The sequence below is a fragment of the Fundulus heteroclitus genome, unplaced genomic scaffold (genome assembly GCF_011125445.2).
Source record: "Fundulus heteroclitus isolate FHET01 unplaced genomic scaffold, MU-UCD_Fhet_4.1 scaffold_47, whole genome shotgun sequence".
Lineage (NCBI taxonomy): Eukaryota > Metazoa > Chordata > Actinopteri > Cyprinodontiformes > Fundulidae > Fundulus > Fundulus heteroclitus.
This window is the reverse complement of record NW_023396890.1, coordinates 2329018-2347827: the sequence shown is the minus strand read 5'-3', so window position 1 is coordinate 2347827 and position 18810 is coordinate 2329018. Positions and strand designations below refer to the sequence as shown.

Here is an 18810-nt window from a genome sequence, read left to right as displayed (position 1 = left end):
CCACAGGAGGACACAGAGGGAGGTGACACCTGTCTGCCCCTGTTGGGGGGGGGGGGGGGGGTTAGATTTGGGTCATGTTGGGCAGCAGGACGGTGTGTGGTCCGCAGACAGCAGGTGTCTCTCCTGGATGATCAGCTTAAAGTTCAGCTAAGGCGGTTTTTAAATGCGCAGAAAGCTGCAGAGTGGAACCTCTCTAGTTTTTAAACCTTTTCTCTTCCAGCTAATTAAAAGCAAATTAAATACAATTAAAGTAACTACCGTATTCCTGTGGAATGACTCTAATAATCATTTAACATGAGAGGCTTCCCTTCTCTGTTCCCTGCAGGAGATTAGAGGGCAGTCACCCAATAATGATTATGTTCTCGGTTATTTTGGCGTGGCGTGGGGATGAAAAGGGGCGTGTCTGGTGAACAGGGCGTGGGTGTGGGTTTCCTATGGAGGCGCAGAGCCTGAGGAGGACCGAGGAGATACTGACGCGCTGCCTTTCGTTCCTGGATGCTGAGAACAACACAGCAAACCGATGGAGATCTGGAGAGCTGGCGTGACGCGCCGTGGGCAGGTTTGGCGCAGCGTGCGCTGGAGTCCCCACATGAAGTGGTTTCGGTTATAATGTGAGGACCTGGTGAGCTCGGCGGTATGGAGTCCCTGCGTGTGCCATGTTTCCTGCGCTGTGTCCTCCCGCCCAGGATCGCGACCCATGGGATGTAGTAAATGGAGAGCTGCGTTCAACTCTGGACCCCTGAGGGCGCAGTCCAAGCTGTCCGTCTTCCTGACCATGATCTTTCTCTTCACTTACCTCTTCTACTGCCTCAGCGAGTACTGCGAATCACTGCCCGGACCCGCGTACCAACATCCCGTCTCAAGCAATGACGCTCCAGAAGGCGAGCGCCTCCTCGGTGCGCACGACGCCTCCCCGGAGTCGCTGCTCCGGCGGCAGCAGTCGGCCTCTCCAAACGGACTCCGTTCTTCCAACAACATCTCCATCACCAACAACTTCGGCAGCAAAAAGCTCCCCCAGGCCATCATCATCGGCGTGAGGAAGGGCGGCACTCGGGCTCTGCTGAAGTTCCTGCGCGTCCATCCGGACGTGAGGGCCGTGGGCGCAGAGCCGCACTTCTTCGACCGCTTCTACGACAAGGGGCTGGAGTGGTACAGGTAAAACTCACTGTAGACTGGTGCGCACCACATTCACCTAGAAACAGCACTTTAAGCCTGGCGGAGGTATTCCCACCCCTGTGGGTGTTCCACCTGTGTTCAGAACCTCAGCCGTGAGGAGCCACACGGTTCCAGACCTGCATGAAGTTCACTGAAGTGGAAGAGAAGAGACACTAAAACCAGTAAAACTTCATGAATTTATAGTTAAACTACACAGATTTACAGATTTGACTCCATCAGTACGCTACAGGACAGTTTCCTTCTTTTATCATTTCTGAGCCAAAGTTATTCTGCAAGAAGAAAGGAGAAAAATCTCCTTTTAATCAGAGACAATCCCTCACATTTCTACTGGCTCACACTCTTTATTTGTCTCCTTTAAAACTCATTTTTCTTCCTCTTTACACTAATCTGCTACTTGACCGGTTTGATAAATTCATGATAAAATTAAATTAAGCAGAAAAAGGTGGAAAAGCTCAAGATTTATGAAAACTTTTAAAGCTAATTGTTGACAAAAGTTTTACTAACTCTACTTGGCCAGATAATATAATAGCCTATATAATATAATACCCTTCATGTTAATAACAATAACTTCAAACATTTAGTATGTATTCTATGTCATTCCTAAAGGTTTAATGTAAAACTTTTATTTTCTGTTCGTCAGACTGACATGAGTTTAAATCTTTAGCAGCGTTTTGTTTATTTCCAGTTTTTATTGAGCCTCAGGAGAACTTCCTGCAGCAGCGGCTCTTTCTGCTGAAAGATTTAACAGAAAAACTGCTAAATGTTCCTCTCTGTGCCGCTGTGGGCAGCAGATCTGTGGTTTGACTGATTCCAGTGATGCATCAGGGCGTCAGCAGTGGTTCTGATCCGTTCATCAGCTTCACCTTTGCTCCCGTTAATGCAACCAGGACCCTAAAGTCCCGCTGGACCCTGTCCAGGGCGCGTAACGAAGCGCGTTCCTCTGACCTGCTGACAGCTCAGGTCAGCTCCCTGTGAATCAGACTCGTAAAAAAAGGCAGGCGCTAACCGAGACAGCCCAGGGAAACGCGGGCCGTGCCGTGCCGTGCCGTGCCGTGCCGTGCCGGGCCGTGCCGGGTCAGGTCTCTGGCTGCAGCTGGACATGAGGCTTTCTGCCGCTCCACGTTGGGTCTCCCTGCGCCTGGAGAGCAGCAGACTCTGCAGGCTTTGCAGGATTTATGATTTGCTCAGAAACGTTTTCTGTCTCCTGATGGAAGTGAGGACCTGCAGTGTCAGAGCCGAGGATGACAGAACGCTGCTGCTGGACGGCATTTTTTAAAATGTGTGGTTTTATTTATCTGCTTTAGCTTGAACTGTGCAGCGATGGCGGCTCCTCTATCCCTGTGCTGGTCCTGTTTTACGGCAGTAAGGAAACTGTAAAACATCGATAGATTACTGGCTTTAAGGCTATTAACATCCAGCTCACAGCATTCAGACCATCTGTTTGGTACAAATGTGCTTTTATTCTGAAAAATGCAATTATAGCAGCAATTCATTAAGGTTGGCTCAGTTTAACTAATTATCTGTCATACTATAAATTATAAGATCAAGTTAAGAGAAAATATCTTTGAGTAAAGAAATGTGTTATGATTTCAGTCTTCAATTGTCTGTTTGTGAAATATTTAATTTAAATGTTTTTATAAAAATAAGCAAAGCTAATTATAAATATTATACAATAAATGGTCGAGTGTTAAAATGAACTTCCTCCAACTTTTAGTCCACAGTTCTGTGAAATCAAAGTCAAACTTTTCTGAGGCGTAGATAACAGAACTTCATGTACAACTAAATTATGAACACAAACTTAATAAAAAATGTATTCCTACCAATAACCTGGTTAAAAATATTAAGACCTAAAAAAGAGGAGAATAAAAATTTAAGGCCCTTCATGCTTTATTAAAAGTAAATATTTGTTCATTTTTAATCAAATCAACACAAATTGACTAAATAAGACAAACTTTGTGAAAAGACGTCTAAACCATCTAAAACCCGATAATTTCTTTTTCTGATGTATTCTCATTGTTAAATAATCTTTAGTAAAAGAGCTAAAAACAAACCACACTTAAAAACAGTTTTTACTTTTACCGTGTTTTAAATTTTATTCAGCTTTTTTCATTTTTATGTTTTATACAGAATGAGTGAAGAATATTTAGCCACAGTTGGTTTTAACTTTGTTAAAGAGGTCGAGGCCTCAGAAATACTCGCATTAAAATTAAACCAGAGTTCACTTCTTCTGCTTCATATTTAATAGTTGGCTTTCTTATATCTAGGGTTTCCATGATACCAAAATGATCTAACTTGATACCATTTTTGATAACACATAGATAAATAAATGACAAATAATTAAAGGCATAAATGTTTTATTAACACAAATAACTCACCTTCTTCAGTCTCAACATGGAAGATGCTTCCTCAACAGAATCACAGATACTCGTTAAATAAAAGTGCAAATAAATGGTAAATAAATGTTAAATAAATAACCCAAATAGAACACGTGTGTGGTAGCATGCTAGCCACAGCTAATCACACAACACACCGGTCATCAGTAATACGTTTAACTTAAATTATGAAGGGGAACTTTCATTTATGAACCTTGAGATGTGATCTCCATAAGGTGTCTAAACCTTTAAATTGTATTATTAACCATCTGGAGCAGGGGGGGGGGGGCAAAGTGGGGCCCGGGGGCCATTTGTTGCACCAAAATTTGCATTAAATTATTCTTTATTAAAATTGGTTAAATACAGGCAGAGTTTTTCAAAGACTGACTAAAAATAGACAAATACTAAAAATAGACAAATATTTTCTAATTTTTTTTCAGTCGAGCCCAAAAGAATTTGTAAACTGTCTGACCATCGTTGAGTGAAGCAAACGTGCAAAACCATTTTGAAGTTTTGGATCTACAAGGATTTACACAGAAAATCTGACTAATTTGATTAATTAAAATATTGCATGCCCATATTTTGTGGAGCAGGTCATAAAACTATTTTAAATCACAATATACTGTTTGGGTTTAGTTGGTTTTTAAAGTGCATTTTTGGCCCTCCAGTATTTCTGACTGAACAGTTTTGGCCCACGTGATAAAAAGTTTGGACACCCCAGACTTAGAGGCTGTGTCGGTTCCTTATGAAACCAACCCACTGATTTATTTCCTTTATTTATTATTTAACAGGGACTGTACTTATTAATGGACATACATATCATATGTAAATATGCCAGATTGTAGCCATCGGCTAATCTCCATCTGTGGTTTTTGGTTGATGTTAACATTAAATGTAAAATAATAGAAACATAAAATTACAAACAGGCCAGACAGAAACAGGATGTTAGGTTCCCTCACAGCAGCAAACTACACAGGATAGACTCAGGACCAAGACAGACAGGAGCAGTTACACATTCATGTACTCAAAAGATTATTATTTTTTTTCTGGAACTTTGTAAATGCCCTAAAGAGCAAGAGAAGTCCGGATCACCCAGACATTTCTCCTGGGCTCCATCTTTGGCTGCTGGTCATGAAGTGAAACACAGATGAGAGATTGTTGGAAAACAGAAGCTTAGACGTGGAGAAGACGTGGTTGTCCCCTCCTGCAGAGAAGCTGCAGAGAAGCTGCAGAGATGCTGCAGAGAAGCTGCAGAGATGCTGCAGAGATGCTGTGGTCTGCTACCTGAGGATGAAGGAACCTCGTTGTTCTGCTTTAAGGTTTCCACATCAAAACACCAGCAAACAGCAGTTATTACAGTTTCTGGATAAAAGAGTCCTAAATGAAGCACATTTCTCTGCCTGTATCAGAGTAATTCATTGATTATTCAGATTTATTTATCAGAAGCTCGTTCCTAGACGCTGACATTTATAGGCGATGAGATACGCATCAGTAACGAGGATGAATGCGGATACATTCATCTGAAAACAAGCAGCTGATGTGTTTTCTCTCCCTTTATGCCCCTCAGAGTCCGTCTTTTATTCGCTTATTGATTCAAACGAGTGTCTCAGAGTCGTAGAGCTCAGAGCGGAGCGGCCAGACAGGAATGTCCATTTCTTTATTTCCTGTCAGAGGAGGCTGCTGCTGAATTCCTCGCTGCCTGGCTCTCAGGTCGGGAAGATTAGGAACCGCGTGGGTCTCACTGGATCAGAACCGGCCCGGTCTGGAAGATGATTTATATCTACGACCAGCGTACGGTTCATCGCAGAAGTATTCACACCCCTTGTTTTTTCAGCTCTATATGGTTTTATGGGCTAAATTAGATAAAAGATGAGCAGAAATAACTGCCTGGTGCTAACCGGTGGTTCTCTAAAGCACGCTGCTTAGAAGAGTTATGCACACCTTCTCAGATGTTCTCTTTGATTTAAAACATTTTCCCTCCGCTTCACAATGATGTTTTGGTCTTTTGCATCAATATTTCTAATAATTAGATTTTCTAATGCATGCAGTGCTGTTTAAATGGGAGCTTGTCAGGGTGGAAATATGTTAATGAAGCTGGAAAAGCAATAAGCAGAAGCTCTGAAGGACTTGATTGATTGTGGTGGAGCAGGTATGGATTTTCAGGCCTGACTTTATGACAGCTTCCCATTGGACGGCCTTACAACTCATATTTGGCTTTGTCACGTTTAAGACGCTGAGATGACTGATGAGAGAAGCAGAGGGGGGGTCGGGGGGGGGGGGGGGGACCATTCACAGAGCTAGGAAGGGAAGAAGCTGGTGTCACTTTGATGGATCTTCTCATGGAGACTGATCAGACTTCACAAACTCCAGGCAGAGAGACTCGTCTGAGATCCTGATTGATCAGAGACGCCATAATCCCTCCTCTTCCTCCTGCTCTTCCTCCTCTTCTTCCTCTTCCTCCTGCTCTTCCTCCTGCTCTTCCTGCTCTTCCTCCTCCTCTTCCTCCTGCTCTTCCTCTTCTTCCTCCTGCTCTTCCTCCTCTTCCCTTTCTTCTTGGTGATTGTGTGGCGACAGGATAACGTAGGCGCTGTGATCATGTTACAGGAACAGCAGATCAGTGTTTCAGCGCGTTGTCCGTGTCGGTTAGATGTCTGACGGCCGGATGAGACGAAGGTGAGGCCATGTCATCAGAACCCGTCAACACAAACCCGGTTCTCCTACAGAACGCTCGTCCAGTTGACTTTCTCCAACTCAGAATAACCGGTTTTAACCGTCGTGATGTCTGTCCTGGTTTCTAAAGGAATTTGGGTTAATTACGCCTCCGGTTCTGGCGCACGGAGCTGCAGAACAATTTGAAGTCAAGCAAACTAAGACAAGACAAGACTTGGAGAACGAGACGCTGAGCCAGGAGCTCCATGATCAGCCACCGTGTGGACGCTCTCCAGGCTGAAGGCGCTGCACCGAGTCCTTAGAAAGGAACCAGACGAGCAAACAGTTCAGTTCACAAGAAAAGTATTCACACCCCTACAGATTTATGCTGTTTCACCTTTATGTCCCACTCAGGTTTTTCAGATTAAACTAATCTTACTATCAAAGATAATCTAGGTTGTTACAAAAATATTTTAAAAATCATGATTTCATTTGTTGAGGAAAAAAATCTATCCAACCTGGCTCAATGTGGAAAAAGTATTCCCCCCCTTAGATAACTGGCTGTTTCAGCCTTGGTGACTTAGCTGCCATCAATCCATCCATCCGTTATCCACGTCTGTCCCTGCTGGGGTCCTGAGGAGTTCTGCTGTCTGTCTCCAGCTGTCAGTGGGTGGGAGGCGGTTCACCTGGACAGGTCGCCAGTCCGTCACAGGGCTGCACAGAGACAGAGACCTAAGGAGAATTTAGAGAGGCCAGACATGTTTGTGGACTGTGGGAGGAAGCCACGCATGCACAGTGAGAACATGCAGAGAAAGACCCAGGGTGGGACTCAAACCCAGGACCTTCTTGCTGCAAGGCAACAGCGCTCAGTCAGACTCCATCAGATCCTCCAGGTTGGTGAGAAAGTTTCCTCTCTAAGGAAACCCAGCAGGTTGCATCAAGTCTCTCCAAGCAGCATTCACTCCTCCTGAAAGAGCGTAGAGCCACAGTGGACAGTCGTCTGCATTGTTGATGGCTTTGCAGCAATCCCTCATACTGAGCATGCATGAAGCGACAGTGGAGAGGAAAACTCTCCTTTAACAGGGAGGAGAACCTCCAGCAGAACCAGAACCAGGCTCAGTGTGAACGCTCATCTGCCTGCTTCTGTTTTTAACACCACTGGAGGAATCTGGATGCGCTCTGTGGTGCAGAATTGATTCAGACATGGCGGGTTTTCCAGTAAATAAAGCCGTTATTATGTTATGAAGCCGTATGACGTCACTGAGGCTGCTGGGTACAGGAAGTATCTCACTGTGATCAGACCGCCTGTGCTCTGATGAAAGCAGGGCGTGGCCCTCGCCGCCTCTGGCTGCTCAGAGATGAAGCCACACAAGGAGACTACTGTGAGCCAGGCAGGGACATGACTTCTGATTTTCCCATCTGATAACAGAGGAGGGGAGGGAGCAATTACTGACACACACACACACACACACACACACACACACACATATATATATATATATATATATATATATATATATATATATATATATATATATATATATATAATGATGTACTAAAAGGCTAAATAAGCACTTTGCCCTTTCAAAGAATGAAAATGATTAGCAAACGTTAAAATCTTTGTGTTAGTCATTTCAACATTAATAAACTTTAAAAAATATTGAGGGTGAAAAGTATTGTTTTATTTTTTTGGCCGTAGCCAAGTCTCAGTGATCTTCTACAGGTGCTATAGGTAGAAAGTAGCTAGCTTCTAGAAAAGGAAACAAGCTGGGCCATAAAATGAGCTCTTTTATACATATTTCCTTTAAATAATTGATAACAAATGTAATTTTTCTGAGTTTTTGTATAATATATTATGTTGTGCACTGGTGAGGCTGTGTAATGTCAGACTTTGTGACAAACTGAGATCGCTGATTGGTCGGTTGGTAACAGACCACCAGGACAGATTGACAGGCGGCGTCACGTCAGTCGTGCTGCCAGAGGTGGAAAACATCCGCGTGAATATTTAAAGTGGACTCTGTTGACATGGGAGATGAGGAGATGTCTCTGCATTGGGGGCCAGTGGGGCCTGATGTCACTGTGGAGCTCTATGTTCACAATAATCGTTCTTTATAGAGTAATATTGTAAAAAAGACAGATTTCTGTTATAAACATTTCTGTTTATATATCTAAATCTGCCAGAAGACTAACAAGCTCAGCAGTTAAATCCTCCTGATACGTCTTGATATTGGAGCCGGTCCACCAACGTTTGTTTAAATAATGAACATCTAAAATCTCAGTGAGCATGCTCAGTACGCTCTCAGTAGACATAGTGGGGCACAAATCCTACGGCCCCACGCTCAGATCGTCCAATCAGAACGCTGGAAATGCAGACGTTACGTTTACTGTCTGCTGGATAGTGTAGGACAATCTAGTGTTGGTTGTTCTTGTTGACTCATTGAAGGATCGATGTGAATATTTTCTGTTCCATAAATTAACTTTATTAGTAAGCCTTCATCTGTAATTTTATCTATAAAATTTAAATTACATGTAGCTTAAATAAATAGGCATTTCTAGTGTGGTTTATGCTAATTCATCTGTTTAATTTAAGATTACTCAGTCAGGTTGTACTAATCACAGAAAAATGAGCTGCTGCTCAAAGCTGACTTTTTGTACTGAACTCATCCTGCAGGAGTCAGGGCAGCTGAGATGTAGCTGACTGAATGTGAAAAGCTTTACATTTACCGTTTTTACTATTTAACATTCTTTGACAGAAAGCGATAGATAACTTCTGTCCATTTGCTCTGTGCAGCATCTGCAGCAGCATCAGAGGGAATCACAGGAGCTGAAGGTCTGTGGCTTTGTTCTGTTATTGGGGCCGTTCTGGTTACTGAGAGGAAACTCTGACTGACCTCTTCTCACTCACCCACCGCTCTCAGGCCTTGAGATGTGTCTATTAACCGTTACGCCTGTATTTTTCCTCTCAGCTAGACACATTCTTCAGCTCTTTCCTACCGACCTACCCCTGTGATGCAAACCTCGTCAGTAAAAATACTCGCCACCACCGGAGCGCGTCTGCCGGACGGAAAGCTTTAGGCTTTAATAACCTGCCACACACAGACAGAGCTGAGAAACCATGAAGCATTTGAGGATTTAAGTCGCAGTGATGATGCAACAGGCTGCCGTTCAGTGGCTGACGGCATGTTTTCAGGTTTAAAGCTCTGACTCTATGGCAGAATCATGTTTCATTAACTCATCCTGTGGCTATAAAACGACGAGATCAGACGTGTTGATAAATGTTTGAGGAATGAATTGTGAAATAAGTTTTACTTATTATTACCAGTTTTGAACTAAATGAACTTTAGGAAACCAGGCAGATCGTTTGTGCTCCCTCTGCCACCGGCTGCTTATAAAGTTACGCTTTTATAGCCATCAAACAGTGTGAAGCTCTAATAATGAGAAGGACCAGAGCTGTGGGTAGCAACACACTGCCTGTCAGCTGGCTGAAAAAAGACAGCTTCACTTATAATGAGCATCTGTCAGGAAATAATCATACGTTTCCTTTATGAAGGTAAAACAGTTTTAAAGTGACACTTTGACTGCAGTCTGACTTCACTGTGATTATGTTACTCTATAATAAAACAACATACAACATAGAAACAACAGAACTGCAAAAAGGTTATTTATTATAAGAATATTTAATCAGAAACTACATCCAAATTTTGTGTTTATTCTTTATTTATTTATTGTCAGTGTTGGAAAATCAAAGTAACTACAGATAAATGTGATAAATAACAGTGTAATACTGGTAATTATCAGTATGTAACAACCTGTGCCTTTGTCTCTTAAATGTTTTAGTTAAAAAATTCTAGTGTAAAATGGTGAAACTGGGATATTTTACTGGTGCTTTCCATGCTGCCTCGTGCTAAACTCAGACAAACCGACACATTTTAGTCCTGCATCTGGTTTTGGCCATCTGACACACATGAGGGGAAATGGCTCCTACGTTTTTAGACGGCAGTAAAGCAGAAACATCATCTACGTAACGTAACGGTCCAAAGTCAACAGAAACAGGACAAACATTACCTTAGCTGCCTTTAATGGAGCACCCCCCCCCCCCCCCTCCCTGCAGACTTATAACCAGCCTGTGATGGCCGACGGTAACCACTGCCTCTCCTGCAGGCAGACAGCTGCTGAGCTGCATGGACCATGTCCTTCTGTTTAAACTCTTCTGCACGTGTCAGATGTTCTCCTGACGTTCCCACCCAGACACCAAGCCGCCTTTAAAGCTGCAGGAGAACGACGAGGAGTCAGTAGGAGAGGGGGGGGGGGGGGGGTCTGGAGAGGAAGCGCAGCCTGTTTAGCAGAGGAATCTGTCCATGATGGCACGTTGCATCACATGAGTGATCCTCGGTGGTCTCAGCCTGACCTTCAGGGGGGAAGAGTCCATTTCCTCACAGCCCAGCCTGACGGGGATTAGGAGGATGTGGGGGTCTGGCCTCCGGCCCGGCAGCGCCGCTTCGGATCACGGCTCAGAGTTCTGGAGCCGGAGCCCAGAGAGAGACTTCATAACCCAGAAACTCTTTCCTCTGCAGCGGCGCTGCCCACACACACACACTGAGAGCTTCATTGCTCACAGATGTGACTCCATGGTGCAGAGCGAGGGGTTAGCTCTGTGTTACTCTGCACACGTGTGTTTGTGTCGTAGGAGAGAGGGAAACGGTTTGTGGACAAACAGCCGTGAGAAGAAACCTTCTCTCAGCTTTTCAGCTCAGTTTGTTCTGGTGTGTTGATGCCTGCAACATCTTTCAAGAAGTTCAGCGGTACAGAGAGAGGCAGAGCTCTGATGTATAAACTGCAGGAAGGTCCGCTCTGTGCAAAGATAACGAGCGTAGCACACAGATCCACATGCAAGACAACTTTTAGGTCTTTCCTCAGATATCAAAACCAGAACTAGAATCTGAAGGAATCTCTGCGCAGACAGTTGTGGAAAGAGGAAAAATCTACAGACACTGAACACCTCACGGTTGTGCTGTTTGGTTCTGGCTCAGCAGGGCCAACGCTATCTCTACCATCTTTCCTGTCCGCTGTGGGGGGGCAGTAGGTGGAATCCTCTGCATCTGTGGGTCCGTTGCTCCCTCTGAGAAACGTTTTATTATGATCTTTATTATTATAAGGTTGGACTGATCTTTGATCCCTGAAACCAAGTTTCCTCCTAATTCTCCGTCTACAAGGTCTTCCAGCAGCGCAGCTTTAACCACGAGTGGATCTGACCGTTTACAGCCATTAAACTAAAAATCTGTTAATCTGTGGAAGACGTCACCCTGAAGATCAACAAGGAGAGGAGTGTAACGCCAGAAAACCCAGAAGAAAACACTTTTATTTAAGATTTAAGTAGTGAGAGGTTATGTGTCACCAGGGTGACCAACACAGCGGTTCTGAAGCGTTCTAATTAAGTCGATTAAAGTCTGTTATGGAGTGAAACTGAATGTTTGAGAGGAACCATGACGTCACGTCACCACCTGCGTCTCTAAAACCGCCTGGCTCAGATTTACTGAATGTTTTCCCAATGTCAACTTTTTTTATACATCCCAACTTTAACGTGGAAAGAGATGTACGCACGTTTCAGGTCGCAGGCTTTACAAACGAAGTTCTTGGACCTTTGCAGAAAATACAAAGTTTAAACAGTTTTATTCTGGCTGAAAACATACTTAGCTAATTAACCAGTTAGTTAATGGAGTTTCTCTGGCTGACAGTGGAACAATGATTGACTTGGTGCATCTCTTCTTTCTGTTACTCATGAGATTCCAGCCATACGGTCGCATTAATAATGAATATTTAATTTAGATCCGGATCTTTTTCAGGCGTTTTAACTAAACATTTAGTTCCATAAGTTTGGTTTGCAGAGCTTGAATCCACGTAAATCATCGCCCCTTTGGCTCTTCATCACCACCGCGTCTCTCTCCTCCTATCAGAGTGATAAAGCAGCCCGGAACCCAAATGGGCCCTGATGAACCTCAGCCCCCCCCCCCCCCCCCCCCCCCCCCACTCTGACCACAGAGATGATCACATTCGCTCTGATAAACGGCCGTCTGTGCTGTAGAAGCCGCTGCGTTGCTGCTCCAGATGTAAAGGTGAGATGAAAACTTCAGGTTTCCTTCAGTAACTCGTTAGATAAGAAAGAACAAAAAACGCCTTTTCATCTTCAGAAGCCAACAGACAGATTAAGGTTTTAGGCGGCGGCTCGCTGTAGATCAGAGAAGACGTGCAGCGTTTCTTTCTCCCTCTCGTTCCCTGGACTCCTGTGAGCACCCAGGCGTCTCCTTCTCCCTTCCCTCCATCTCCTCTCTGCTATGACCGCCCTGCGTCCCCGCTGGTCTCTGCTGCGGTGTGGCCCGACATCACAGACTGCTGCACGGTCCAAAATGTAAACGGCATGTCAATAGAAGCCCCTGTAAGCCTCCAGTGGGGCTCCATGGCTTTCATTAGCCCACATGCCTGGAATTAAACACTGATTCTGTGCTGCAAACACAGTCTAGAAACTCCCTGCAGCCACAGAAAGACAGAGCGCTTCTCCCAAGAAACCTTTTTAATCAATCTTTAACATATTGCTGCGTCTTTATTTCAGCTTTACTTGTATTCCTCAAAATAAACAGAAAGATTAATTCTGATTTTGGTCAGTAACTCACCGTGTTTGTTGAAGGAAAAGATGATGCCTCCTGGGACAAATATTAGAGGCTCCAAGTGACTTTTGGCCACAAATATGTTAATTAAAGAATGCAACTTTCCCTGTTTTCTTTACTGGAAGAACTTAATTGCTTTTGCATGTTCTCTGTTGGATTAGAGAAAAAAATGTTCTTGGAGATGCAGAGAACACAGATAGACAAGGTGAGCTCAGGAGTTATAGGTGCAACGCCACAAAGAACCTTTACCACTAAATACCCCCAAGAGTTTTGATCCAACACTGGAATTTTCCTTTAAAAGCAGCTTTCATGGTCATAAATAAGACATTGCCTTCTTTCTTCTAGGAACCAGATGTCTTAAAACTATATCACCCTTTACATCATGTGACAACCAGAAATAAGCCCCTGATCCAGCAGCTCAAATCCCGCTTTCAGTTCAGCAGGTTGAGGTAAAAGCGTCGGCTCAAAACTGACGTTTTAAAAGATCCCCGAAGAGAAGGAAGCCATAGAAACAACCATGTTTCCAAAACTGGTCTCTGTTTGGGATTCTCTGTTTTCCTCCCGTTCAGCTTTGCTCCAGCCCTCTAATGCAGCTCAGATATTTCTTCTGAATACCCGAGGCTGCGCATTTGGCGCTGCACACCAGAGGACATGCTGCACTTGGAGCGCAGCGAGTAAAGTTGGATGAGAGACAGACGAGCAGAGCTTCATAAGACCTTCACTGACAGACCAACCAGGAAGTCTGCGCCCGCCCGCCCGCCACCACACGGCCGCTCTGAAGGGAAGGGAAGCCTGGAAACGAGCAGCTCTGGCCTTCTTCACTGCTTACACACACCAAGTCCATGCTTTGAATCTCCACGCAGTGAAAATTGTTGCTTTTATAGAAAAAGACAGTTATAACATTATTTTCTTTATTATGCTAGTTCTTAAATATAGTACAGGACAAAAGACAAATGCGTTTTCCTTTCCCCGTGATTTCCTTCAATCTCTGTACAGCCTGTTCTGGTATTTTATGAGGCTTTAAAGAAACGTGTTCTGGCGCTTCATCACAGCTTCAGAGTTTGTAAGTCATCTCAGCAGCGGTGAGGATAACAGGGAAGACGGTAATCCAGCTCTCTAAAAGCTGCTGGTAGAGCCAGAACGCCTCACAGGCTGCAGCAACCTGGCTTAGAGCCGAGCCAATGGCAAGATGAGTGCAGGAGTCCTTTGGTTCGGGTTTTAGTGGCGCAATGGTTTATGAAATCAAGGAGAAATTTGTCATTCATAAAACTCCTTATTAGGCACTTAAAGAACATTACTGAAACCCTTGGAGGCTGAGACAGCCTGCAGGAACATTTATGAGCCTAGAAAGCAGCCGGTTGAACCCAACCAGCCATTTCCTGCCTTCCTGCATTTGTTCTTTCATGCTCAGCTGTAGGCTGCAGAACATTTCATACCAACTATGACCTTCAGGGATTTAACGTAGTTTTAATATGGTAAAGAAACCTGTTAAATGACCGTGATAAATACTGTCTACAGTCTGTGACGTTAAGGTTCGATCAGGCGGTCCTCATCTGTCATCAGGTGGAGACCAGGCTGTAGAGCAAAGGTTTTAATTAATACTATTATCATAAAAATAATTGAGATATATCTATTATCTCCATAATTCAGGAAATTACTGAACTATAAAGAACAATAAACTGATGCCCTATGGTTTAAATACATAGGCATTAACTGTGTTTACAGTGATGCAAGTAGGAAAGGAAGAAATGGCAACACAGGTACAAATTGACAAAGAAGTGTCAGCATCTCCTTTTTCTTGAGCCCTTTTCACACAACTGACTATCGGCAGAATCTGGTGTGAATCTGTGCTGTTGGCTTTCATTTTCAGGTATTTATTGGGTTCTGTTCAGCGGTGATACGTCCCGGTTTAGCGCTAGCTGCAAGCCGTCTCTGACAACATGCTGTCAGCTATCAGAGCCGCTCTTCATGATCTTTTCCTCTTCTTTCTTTATTCAAGCCGCTTCTAAAAATTGTTCTATTTTCATGAGAACGCAGAGAAACTGGATCAACGTCTCTGCCTTTGCTAACTTTGACATGTAGCATATTGATGCTAGCGTAGCAAAACTGAACTGCAGACAGTGCAACATGACCCATATCAGCAGCTTTTCATTATGCAGAATGAGAAACTACATTTCTATACCTCATTCCTTTAAATACCACCAAAATAAAGTCATTGGCCGACCATAAGGGAAGGCAAAAACAATGAAACAGTGACGTCTGTAGCTATGGCAGCCAGGGCAGAAGAGACCTGGTAACCCAAAGACCCTGGAGGTGTTTCTAGCTCCTGTATCGTCCTCCTGCAACTCCTGGAGCCGCGATTCCAGCTGAGTAAAAGTTTTTATGAGGATCAACACACATCTGCATTACATGAATGGCATAGAACAATTTCTGTAACCTCCTCGGGTCCAGCAGGAATCTGTCCTGGAATTAAGGAACACATTAAGGAGCAGCAGCTGGGAGAAAAGCCTTTCCTGCAGTCCTTACTGGGCAGTCTCTCTCTCTCTCTCTGTTTGTCAGCACTGACTTTATTTCTTCATCTCTGCCAACATTTAAAGTCACAGGTTTATCTCAAACTATAAGCAAAATGAACAAGACTTGTAAACTATTCAGAAAATGTGAAATAATGTGCTTAGAACAGAATAACATAGTGATTTCTTTCACAAATTGTAGATGCTGAATGTTTAAGATATGCAGATTTTTTACAGTTTTTATTGGTTGCTTTGACCTGTTTGAAGAAACTGGCAACCTTTCAGTTTTCAGCATCACCATCTCTGCATAGCAAAAGACACGTCTTGCAAATGAGTTAACCCATTCTCATTGGTTTGACTCATTTTCCCCACCCTTTTACAAAACAGTTAACACAGATGTCATTCATGCAGTCCAAACTCCATTGCTTTAGCTGTGGTAGCAAAACAAAAACCATAATGTTCCAAGCTCTTAGAAACTTCTTGATCAGAATGAAATCACTGAATCACCTGACTGACACTTCTTTACACAATTTTTCAATTTGCAATCAGTTTGCAGGCTTTACGTAAAAGGTGTCATGTTGTGTATTGTTCTTTGCAAGCATGGATTGTCTAAGGCAGATGAGAGTCAGAGAAAGAGGTAGATGGGTCAGGGGAAGAAGATTATGAGGAAGAGGAATTCATGTGTGAGGTGGAGGTGTAGCTGGAAGGGCTGAAGTTACAGATGAAATTTGGGCAACCATGATTGATCATGTGGTAAATCATGGCTTTCACTTAGAGGTGCAGGACAAAGAGTCCAACCTTTTCTCAATAGAAACACGGTTGCATCCATTGTAAGAGTTTTTGACGGGACAGCAGGTAATGCTGCTATACAGTATATACAGATATATCTATTCCTATAGAGGAATTCTTCAGTGCATGGAGATGGAAGGTATGTGATCACCGCCCCTATGAACAGATGCCCTTGCTCAATGCAATGACTGCTGCTGCCTATGATATAGATGCAGAGGCATGTCAAAGGATGGATCAGGCATGGAAGAAGAAATTTTCCCTAGGTGCAAGGGAAAATATTGAATGTGACGTAGATGAGGCCATGTGGCCTATTCGTCAGGACAGAATGGACTAGAAGGAACAAACAGCCCTAGTATTTTCTGTTGGAATCTTTCATTTTTTGGAATATTTCATTTGTTTATCTGGAAAAAAAAAAAGAATGAAGAATCAATAAAATTTGCATCACAACATATTTGCTTCTGGATCCATTTTTTGCAAAAACGCAAATTTGACTACAAATGACACTGACATGTAAGCTGCCTACAGTCTTTGGCTATAATGAACCAGCAATGGTGCACTGATTCACACTGAGTGTGGTGTTTTGTATTTTGTTGCCCCTTGTGTAACGAATGATTGGAAGGGCTCAAACATTTGTGTGCAGGTTGTGTTGTTTGAGGGCAAAATTAGCTTTTGGTTCATATTTTAAATGTTTTGGCAGAGTTGGAGCCTTTTGCAAACAAAATGTTTAATTTTGACCATTGGTGCCACTGTTTAGGCCTCTGCGTTAACTGTTTTGAAAAATGTGGGTTTTGAGTTGACTGCTGTGTCAAAGCAACCAATAAAAACTGTAATGTTGTTTTTGTGTTCATGCAGGAGCTTAATGCCTCGTACTCTGGAGGGTCAGATCACCATGGAGAAGACCCCCAGCTACTTCATCACCAAAGAAGCCCCTCAGCGCATCCAGTCCATGAGCCGGCAGGCTAAGCTCATCGTGGTGGTGCGAGACCCGGTGACCCGAGCCGTGTCCGACTACACCCAGTCCGTGTCCAAAGCGCCTGAGCTGCCGTCCTTCCAGAGCATGGCCTTCCGTAACACCACCACGGGGCTCATCGACACGTCCTGGAGCGCCATACGCGTCGGCATCTACGCCAAGCACCTGGAGAACTGGCTGCGCTACTTTCCTCTGTCCCGTTTCCTGTTCGTCAGCGGGGAACGCCTGGTGACGGACCCGGCGGGCGAGATGGGACGAGTCCAGGACTTTCTAGGCCTCAAACGGGTGGTGACAGACAAGCACTTCTACTTCAACCAGACCAAAGGTTTCCCGTGCCTGAAGAAGCCTGTGGGCAGTGCCAGGCCCCGCTGCCTGGGGAAGTCTAAGGGCAGACCTCATCCTCAGATACCATCCGAGGTCCTGCTCCGGCTCAGAGACTTCTACAGACCCTTCAATCTCAAGTTCTACCAAATGACCGGCCAGGATTTTGGCTGGAGCTGAACGGCTACCACCAAAGCTCTGAAAATCCACCAGTCAGGCTGGCTGAAGCTGCGTGTTTGTCCTCAAGGCAAAAATGAGGCTTAGAAACTCTAAGCTACAAGTTCTTGAGCCACGTTAGCAAACCGGAACTCCTCAGAACCACTGAGACATGCACACTGCTTCATCTGTCCGTTCTGGGAACTTCTTGCCTTTAGCACCTCAAAAAGGTTAAAGCGTTTGTCCAAACCGTTTTAAAGCACAACCTGAGATTACAAGCAAAGCAGCTGCAGTTAATCTGTTGGTCAAAGGGCTAAAGAACCTCTACAGAACCACACAGGCCAAGGAAAGCACTTAGAGTAATGGTAGAACCACATGCAAACAGGTTGGGTACCAGTTGTTCATCTCTGTGTAACTCTACAGTTATATAGATCATTGTTTTATTGACTGTTAAATATTCATTTTTTTCTTTTATTTCTCTGTCTGAATTGTAACAAGGATGCACTACTTGGTGGAAATAGGTGCCAGACATGCAAAATGTACAAAACTTATCCATGCTGTAGACTTCCTCTTTATGTCAGTGTGATGTTTGCATATTTGCAGACATAAATATTTTTTATTTCTAACTGTTTGCTGTTCATTTTACTCTGACCTCCACAAATGGTTCTCATATATGCAACTGTGTATTTTTGTAAAACCTAATTTATTAGAAAACAAACTGTTGTAGAAATGTTTTTCTGAGAATTTTGTATCTGATTGTGTCTTTTTTTCAAATTCTGACTAAATTTTTTTATTCTGACGCTTGAGGGTAATTTCTATCTGAGTGGTGGTCTCTTCCTTCTGCATTGTTGCTGCCAACAACACAACAAACTTCTGCTGGTCAGAGGATTCCCTCCTGAAGTAACAGAACATCCAGTTGATCATTGCTGGATAAATTGATGATAAACTGGATGTTTTTACTGAAACGTTCCTAAAGCGACGTGTTAATCTATTGACAGAGTGTGGAAATGGACAGAGAGCAGAAGCTTTCCTCCCATCAGCTTCTGTAACTTAAGCCTCTGAGCTGAGTTTTTTAAAAGAAATCGGAGCATTTTTCTGGATTTCAGGCTTATTGTTTTTCACGTCTGCATTCATTACATCAAACTGAAGCAACTTGTATTTAATGAAATAGAAAATAAGAGAAAAATAACATTACTAAACCACAT

General features: G+C 43.6%; 1 protein-coding gene across 1 annotated transcript; it reads left to right on the top strand.

The window, feature by feature from the left end:
• The first annotated feature begins 373 nt into the window (after positions 1 to 373).
• On the top strand, positions 374 to 18006 carry LOC105929331 (heparan sulfate glucosamine 3-O-sulfotransferase 3B1). The gene is made up of 2 exons (XM_012867059.3): positions 374 to 1155; positions 17011 to 18006. The coding sequence occupies exons 1-2, from the start codon at positions 698 to 700 to the stop codon at positions 17627 to 17629; spliced, it is 1077 nt and encodes a 358-aa protein (XP_012722513.2). The 5' UTR covers positions 374 to 697; the 3' UTR covers positions 17630 to 18006.
• The last annotated feature ends 804 nt before the right edge of the window (positions 18007 to 18810 follow it).